Here is a 9,160-nt window from a genome sequence, read left to right on the forward strand (position 1 = left end):
TACCTGGTCTGGGCATCAACTAATATAAGCAGCATCACTGTTGGTATTATCAATAGTGACTTGCCGAACTGAAATATATCACAAAAACCCTAAGTACTCACACCTACCGATACGATGATTTGCATTTATACCCAAAAAGTCATATTTATTTATAAATCACAGGAGATTCTTCTTCAATGCATTGCTTCACAATATGGTAAAAATTTCCATGTTAACTGCCTTTAATTGGGATGAAAATCGACTGTAAATTGTAACTAATTGACGATCCCGTAGCGAATATTTCCAAAAATTAAAACGATCAGATCAGACTATTTCAGTGCCTCAATAAAATAGGTTAAACACTAATATCTCTGAATAATTTTGATTTATGAACGTTGGGCAGAAAATATTCCAGTAAATAAATCAATCCTTCATTAAGATGATCGATCACGCAATAATATTCGTAGCTTTATTGTTTTGCCACGTGTCATCGTCTCCGCGGTCTTTAACCTCACGGCTGTAAAGAAGTATAGAAGGTTAAATGGCGGCTACTAAGGGAAATCAATTTGTTTGATCTTACTCAAGCGTATCTTTACAAACCGACTCATGCAACCCCCGGCCTATACCCAGACCTTGAGGACCTTGAATAGACACCGGGAAGATTTTAAAATATTCAAACGAACGGCCTTTATAAATCAGGGATAAAAATCGATGAAAAATAAAACCGAATAATATCCCCCTATAAATAAATCATACTTTCCAATTATCAATGTCGCAATCGGCTGCTAACGAATCACCTCGTTGTGTTTCAGATGCCATTATTCTTCAGTTATTAAATTTGCATATCATCGTTTCACTTAAATTTTACCATACAGCGCAGGTAAATCGGAGACAAACGCATTCGCATTTTCTTGCCTGGGAAGTATATAGTCAGACACCACAATTATATAGTCTTCACGGGAAACTGAGTCTGATCTCAAGATAAGTTTTTCTGACTATCAAGCTCTACAAGCCAACCGGTTTTTGTGCCTTCATATTTTGTGTGCAGAATAAAAGTTCGCTTCTAACGACTAATAACTAAATGATTGATTATGTTGAAACTGATTTCTCAATTAAATGGGTCAAACAAGAAAATCTCTGAATCATTTTGACTATGTACGTGGGGGCAAAGAATTTTCTGTGTGTAAATAAATCCAAACTTAACATGGGCACTCAATAACATTCGTAACTTTGTTTTGCATCTTTCCGCCGTCTGCGCACTTTTTACCTCACGGCTGCAAAAAAAAAATATACGCGTTTACTCTTTGAAATCCATTTGTTGAATTACATACAGGATCGAGCAAGTCTACCCACAGACTTATGCTACCAAAACCCGGCCCTTCCAGTCCTTAATTAAGTTTGCACAGGAAGGATGACTAAATGTTCCATGAACCCTACATAAGCTTTAAGGTTCATGTGGAAATCAGTTGCTAGCACAGGGCATCTTCGGGGTAGCAACTGGAGCATGAAGTAGCTGCCACTCCCGGCCGCCAACTTGGCATGTCCACTTTTTCATTCATTATGCAAATTTTGGTTGAAGACCAGAGAAGATTCTATAGATAATTTTCTTGTTGTTTTATCGATAACTCGAACAAAAATTCTCGCTGGCACTGGCAGATCGTAAAAATAGGTTTCAAAACGAAATTTTAATAAATACGGTGTTTCGAATATGCAATATTCATTTTTAAGTAATTAAAGGTTTTACAACAATTAAATTTGAAATTATGAAGTTACATAAGTACAAACAATGGGTTATGTGGATTAAAATCGATAATTAAAACTTCAGAAAATAAATTCGACGTCCAGACGAATTCGGTCAGGATCAGCCATCAATTTTATGGCTGGAGACTCACTCTTGATAATGAGGGCTTCACCTGTCGCCAGCCTTGAAGCGTCGGAGCACTGCATGACGACGCCGGTGCAAGCTTCCTTCCATACAATGTGCGTGTGATGGTCTGGCTGTAAGCCTCTCTCGTGCAGTTCTTTGGCCCTCCAGACAGCAGGTGGCGTGTGGGGCGAGGAGGCACTTCTGCGAGAAAACAAATAAGAAAATTATCAATAGAATAACTAAACTGGTCTTCATCCAAACTTGCATAAAGGAAAAACTACAGCCTATAACTATACCAATACTTAATTATTAGAGGACGATTCAGACTACAGGGGCGTTATTTTTATAGCGCAGCTACTATATATGTTCATATCTTTAGGAAATTAGCGCCTACAGGGACTTACGTGGCTAAGAAAAAGTTATCTAACCTATTGCCTAAGAGCTAACCGGTTTATAGTCGCTGCTTGAGTCCTGGCGCGCAGACCGGTTCCATATCATTTATTTGCAACTGGTAAGGCGCTACACGGATCGAACCGGTTCATCGTTGGCTGCAGAGAAGACAGTAATATTTTTACATGCATTATATTGGCATTTCTGGACTGACTATTGGATGCATTGTTAATTCAAGGTTGAAGTCATATGAGTTTCAACCGATATTATGCCCGTTCCACTGTCGACCGTAGAACACAAGAAACAAGTTCAACACAATTTGAGACACTGTGAGGAATCGGAACAAGTATTTACCTTTACATAACACTTACCTCGCAATCATTTATATTGTTAACACTTACCTCGCAAATATTGTTGTCTTACTGAACCGAAGAGTTCAGTAAGACTTCGTCTGTAGTGTTGAGACTATGATGTAATTAGTTGTGAGTGAAATAACTTGTTATTTGTAAATCGTTTTTCCCCTTGGAATTAGGGATACAATATCATTTATTAAGCTCCCTCGTGGATGAAATGTTGAACAAATTTATGAGAGTATCATATGTCTGATATTTCGTATAGCTCTCATGCATCAATTGACGAAAAAAGTCATTGCACCCTTACCTTTTTGGCTGCTCAAACTTAATCCTTTTTGTATTGACGGCCCATCTCGGTCCCAGGCCTTAATTATTGACAGTACCTCACGGCCCCAGGCCTTAATTATTGACAGCACCTCCCAGTCCACGGCCTGAATTATTGACGGCACCTCCCGGCCCCTGGCCTTGATTATTGACGGCACCTCCCGGTCCCAGGCCTTAATTATAGACGGCACCTCACGGCCCCAGCCTTAATTATTGACAGCACCTCCCAGTCCTAGGCCTTAATTATTGAGGGCACTTCTCGGCTCCAGGCCTTAATTATTGACAGCACCTTCCAGTCCAACCAGTCCAAGGCCTTAATTATAGATGGCACCTCACGGCCCCTGGCCTTAATTATTGACAGCACCTCCCAGTCCCAGGCCTTAATTATAAAAGGCATCTCCCGACCCCAGGCCTTAATTATTGACGGCACCTAACGGCCCCAGGCCTTAATTATTGACGGCACCTCCCGGCCCCAGGCCTTAATTTTTGACGGCGCCTCCCGGCCCCAGGCCTTAATTATTGACGGCACCTCCCGGCCCCAGGCCTTAATTATTGACGGCACCTCCCGGCCCCAGGCCTTAATTATTGACGGCACCTCCCGGCCCAGGCCTCAATGACAGATAAACTTTGACGACAATTAATGTACCCATACACAAATGGCTAAGCTTAATCATGTAAAAGAAAATTAAGTCTTGCACAATTTGACAGTTGCTTTACATGAGAGGCCATATAACTACTTCGTATCAGTGCCTCCGAGAGCCAATCGTGAAAAAACTAAAAAAAATTCGAACTCACCCAAAATCGTTGAATATAATTTGGAAAGCTGATGAAGTTCATGCTTGATTTTGGGATTCGTAAAACAATTGCCTGAGTAATATATCCAAGTTAATAAATAATCTTAATTAAAGGACTAAATTAAAAAATTTATTTATTGATGACAAAATCTTCAAAAATTATTCGTGCAATCTATAGGAATAGCGAGTCATCTTATTCGTAAATATGGATGACATAGAGCAATAATCTTGAAGGTGCCCTTCGTAATTGTTGCCTTGGACTAATCCATAGCAACAGCAAGTGGTCCTCAGCTAAATTCAATTCAACGATTTATGTGCAAACCAATCTTAGAGCGACTATTTTTTTTAAAGTTGTGCATTTTTGAAGGTGACATTTACTATTTTTTTCAATTTTATGTTTAACTTTGAACCTTCATCTCAAGCGACCAATGAACATACTGCAATTTTTGTTAAAAACATATTTATTTCTCATTGGTAGTTTTATATTTAAAAGATCTCTGATTGGTGGAACAAAAGGATGACCTTCGTCCAGTGGGAGGAGCGACAGCTAAAGTCTTGGTATAAAAGTGAGGCCGTGGCTGCCGCCGTGACATTCGTACGGCGCTTACCACTCTGATCAGGTCTGTAATTAAGTACCTTCACAAAATAATGTTAATATCTTGAAATATTGGAATGGAGGTAGTATATGTGACTTTATATAACTTTATTATTATTCTTATAATATATTGAATTTCCCGTCTCCCCTCGTGCTGCAGAAGAACTAAATAGTAATTTGTAATACTATTCCTCATGCAGACGATCCCGTTCATCATGCAGGCGCCGTCATCAATTTTGGTTTTGGCCACCGCGCTCACGGTGGCCTCGGCCTACGAGTTGGACTTGGTGGACTTCTGGGCCAAACGAGGGGCAATCAAGGTGAAAATTTTTTCCCATGAGCCGTTGGCCAACCTAAATGTAAACTAACTACTAATATCAAATCAGATTCTGACTCTATCGAACCGTAAATAAGACAATTTTCTTAACTAATAAACGATTTTTGTTTTATTTCAATTGTTTTAATGCTATCTAACTTTTAATTTGTTTTAATTCTACCTAGGTTATATCATTTTTACAGTAAATCAGTGTATCTTTGTTACAATTATGGCTTGTGTTTAATTGACATTTGAAAATTAAAAACGAAATTTTTATGCCCTAGGGACTTTTTTATTCTCAAAATTATTTATAGAATGTTTCCTAATTGGGGGCTATTAGGCGGTATGAAACAAGTTCTTTCAAATTTTCAGTGATAATTTCACATTTTTCATAAATGCATGACCTGACAATTTTTCATATTCACTTCAAACAAGTGCAAGTCAACAAATCTGTACGTAATTACGACTAACCATCCTAATTTATTTATTATTTCGTTATAACTTTGAATTGAAAATTAAATTCTTTGTTTTTAACGATAAAAAGGTACACATCAAACCGAGCAAAAAATCATGAATCATGTGCGCAATATCAAAATCCTCCTTCTATTCACCACCAGACTTATTTATTGGATATAGAGCCGTTTTTCACTTCATGTAAAACGTAAATGTTTTTAAAACAATGTGTGTTCTCAGAACATGGAGAGCTGCCTGGGCAAGAGCGGCACGCAGGCGTGGCAGACGGAAGTGCAGCAGGCGCTCGCTGCCTGTGACGGTCTCAACGAAGACAACAGTGCACAGAAGATCGACTTCCTCGACGGCGTCAATTGGAACAAGATTATTGTGAGATCTTTTGTTTAATTAAAACTATAAAAAGTTTAAATTAAATTATGAAATAATTATTGTAGGACCAGTTATTTACGTCAATATTACCTTTGAGCGTTGTATGGAGGTGTTAAATTAAAACTATAAAAAGTTTAAATTAAATTGTGAAATAATTATTGTAGGACCAGTTATTTACGTCAATATTACCTTTGAGCGTTGTGTGGAGGAAGATTTCGGCTTGATTTCCTGTGACTCAGTCCGGGTAAAAATCTTTTTTAATTTAATATATAATAAAAATTGTTTTCTTTTGTCTAGATTGTCATTTCTTAAATTTGATTTTGATAATTATTTGTGCGATAGAGCCGTGTGATCTTTAATAATCAGGTATTAATTTAAAGGATGATGATGAAAAAAATTATAGGATGACGAAATAAACAGAAATATGAAGTTATATTTGTTTGTTTTGTCTCCAAATCGCACTGCCAAGTATTTCCAATAACTTGTTAACTTATTAATACAATTGAAGTCCATACATTCCCATATATTATAGTTCTCCTACTAACGTCCCCCCCTCCCCCAGGGCGCGTACTCCCCCTCCCACTATTACCGCCAGGTCAGTGACATGTTCGCTGCAGCTCAACATAAACTGCGCGGAATAGATTTTTGTCTGCGAATGTTTGTTATATAGGTTGTCTTTAATCTGTTCATTTATAATAGTATTTGCTCGAATTAATCAAATGCATTTTGTTCATCGGGCTTACAATGTGAAATTGTCTCGTATTATAAGCCGATAAATTTAATTTCAATCTTAAGTTTCAACAATTTTTTGTATAAATTGAACTCATACCGTTAAAATCTATAGACTTTAAGTCAAGCAATCAGGTAATGACCTTTGACTTAAGTTTTCCGTTTAATTTTGGAAATCTCCTTCGCTGCAACCATAATATTAATATTATTTGATAATATACGAATTGTTATCAATTGTCATTGAGTTCATCTACTTTTTTAAATATTATTCTGGTAGCTAAATTAAATCATCGCGGGTGCTGTACTGCTCCATACCGTCAAATTTCATAAATTGAAAATAAAAGTTCATTAGGTTTTATGATCTTTGACTAATATCGAAGTTATTATCATAGGAATTCGCGAAGCCTCAGTACCATGTAAGGCAATTATTGGCCTTTTTCAACATAAAATAAATCAACATTGCAGAAGCGGTCAGCAATGGAAGAAAGGATTGAGAACATCAAAGGGAAATTCAGGTTCCACGTTCATCGCTTCAGATGCATCATGCAGCGTCTCGGCCTGGTCAGTGGTATACAATATATAAACGATTAAAACAGGCTTTGGGTTGCATTAAATTGAGTGTTAGTGCCTCAAACGATCAGCCGATTTCTATACATTCATCAAAGTTGCAATGATAAACCATCATTTTCCAGCGACCTCCGCCATTTCATCTATTACATTTTTATTTGGGTCGTCACTCTGACTACAGCGACCAGTGAATGTCTGTTGAATCAGGCTGCTTGCAGACCAATATAAATGTATGCTTTTGTCTTTATTCTTACTCCAAGCCTTCTCATAAATGTCTGTTTGTGTCACCAGACAGACACCAACAACCGCATCACTCCTGACGCGCTGGTGCAGCGCTACAGAGCTCTAGGCATCCCGCGCACCCTGCTGGCTGACATCGAGCAGGGCGTGCTGCAGTGCAACAAGATGGCTGTGAGCAACTCAACTCGAGCGTTAGAATACATAAATAATCCAAATAAATTCCTTTGAATTTAAATTGCACGTAGAAAGTGATCATTCAAATGTGCATGAGTAATACGTGACACTGTAATGCCACTGGGCAAGGTTCATAAATTTGATTTTGCCACAGCAATGCATGCCGGTGACTGCGTCGACCAACTTGCCTGTCCCGGCCGACCTGCTGCGTACCAAGTCGTACCTGGAGTGTGAGAGCTACCTGAGGTACTGGGCCTGCCTCAAGAACGACGTCAGGGACGATGTCAGCGTCGGCAAGTTTGATCTGTCAGGCGTGGACGGAACTTTGGACTTCTTGCCCAGCGACGAGGCAAGGGCCGCTACGATCCTCATGGCCGAGGAGCTGCAGGGTGGAGATGACTACAACCTCTACGAGTAAAGCCTGCAGGCAATCGCACCAAGGCTGATTAAAAATCTATAGGAGCGTTGCAACATCTTCTAGTAACTTTTCGGTTGAAATATTTCAATAAAAATTTGGTAATAATGAGCCGAATTTTCTTAACATGTATCGATAATTTCTTTGTTTTGAATTTCATAAATGTACTTGAAATTGTATTACTTCTGTGTTTTACTAAAAGTTAATGACGTTGTCTTGTGTTTCATTCGCCTTGACGGGGCCGTCCAAACATCCACCGAACACTTTAGATGTGAACCCTTCATTTACTAAACTCAATATTAGCATTGAACTTCTACTTAATATTGGGCCGGATAACAATTATTAATTGGTTAAATACCGCCGTAATAATTTATCTTCACTATCACCTTGAATTTTGTTCCAACGTCTTTAACTTGTGCAGTTCGAAAAAGCCTCGCAGTATTTTTGTCATGTATTATTACCTTCTGGCTTCGCTCTCAAACCCTTTTAAGACAATGAGGGTAATGTGTTAGGCAATTTAAATTATTCAAATCACATTACCAACAGACTAATTTTTTAACACAGAAGGATATGAAATTATTCAAAAATTTCTAACTATCACAGTCAAGTGCAATAAGGCGCCAAAAAATAACTTGTAGTTAGCAAATTTTTATCTGTTCTTACAACCTCAGCAATAGTGAACTGAAACTGGAAGTAAACGTGTAGATGATGTCGATACAAATTTTAAGAGCATCGCGGAGGACTCACTTGTCATGCATGACCTGTACCTAAAGAACTGTAGGAATATTTTGAATCCCAGGACCAAACACCGTAGACTTTTCCATATTTTCTGTGAAAGAAAACTTGAAATGAACAGTATAAACTAAAATATTTTTACATATAACTCAAAACTGTTAGTTCATCCTGTCGGTTTCGAAAAAATAATGCGAATAAATTTGAAGGTACCGTCAAAAGAGAGTATAAATATGCGTGAAAATCGTGAGCGCAATTTTTCACACGAGTGAGCAACATTATGCTGATACACAATTTTATTTAGGAAAACAATTTCCAAGCCCAGTTTTTTCATCGGATAACATTACTCTTTGTTCTTTTAAGGTTGCTTTCAAATGCAAATTATCCTGGTTGAATTGTGTTTTCTGTTTCTATTTTGATACAAGTGAAGCTGGTTGCATAAACGTTTCAAGTGGAATTTGCAAACATTTTTACTTTTTACTTGCCAAATTTGATATTATCATTTAAAAAAGTTTTCGATGCTCTCATTGATTTACGAGTCAAGTTATAATTAACCCTTAATTTTATTATTACTTTCATCATTATTTATTAATTCCCCCGAATATAACAGTAGTCGCAATTTCATATATCGATGCTTCCTGTAACATCTATGTTCTGACCTTTAGTTGCCTTCTTTTTATTTTTGCTGAAGTTTACTCGACTGTTCACACACCGCACTCTGTTCAAACCTGCTTTAGGAGCGAATTATTTTTGTAAGTTAGTTTCACGCTCCTACTTATTTGTTCATAAATTATTGTCTGAAATAGTCTTTCAGAGATCTTGTAATGTAATGTTAAGATTCTGTA

The 9,160-nt window shown here is 37.6% G+C and overlaps 1 protein-coding gene across 1 annotated transcript; it reads left to right on the top strand.

Moving 5' to 3' along the window:
• Window positions 1-4,284: 4,284 nt before the first annotated feature.
• LOC108673706 lies at window positions 4,285-7,797 on the top strand. Its single transcript, XM_018161573.1, has 7 exons — window positions 4,285-4,327; window positions 4,503-4,622; window positions 5,312-5,458; window positions 6,021-6,053; window positions 6,653-6,748; window positions 7,046-7,165; window positions 7,323-7,797. The coding sequence occupies exons 2-7, from the start codon at window positions 4,518-4,520 to the stop codon at window positions 7,584-7,586; spliced, it is 765 nt and encodes a 254-aa protein (XP_018017062.1). The 5' UTR covers window positions 4,285-4,327; window positions 4,503-4,517; the 3' UTR covers window positions 7,587-7,797.
• The last annotated feature ends 1,363 nt before the right edge of the window (window positions 7,798-9,160 follow it).

Source organism: Hyalella azteca, unplaced genomic scaffold, assembly GCF_000764305.2.
Source record: "Hyalella azteca isolate HAZT.00-mixed unplaced genomic scaffold, Hazt_2.0.2 contig385, whole genome shotgun sequence".
Lineage (NCBI taxonomy): Eukaryota > Metazoa > Arthropoda > Malacostraca > Amphipoda > Hyalellidae > Hyalella > Hyalella azteca.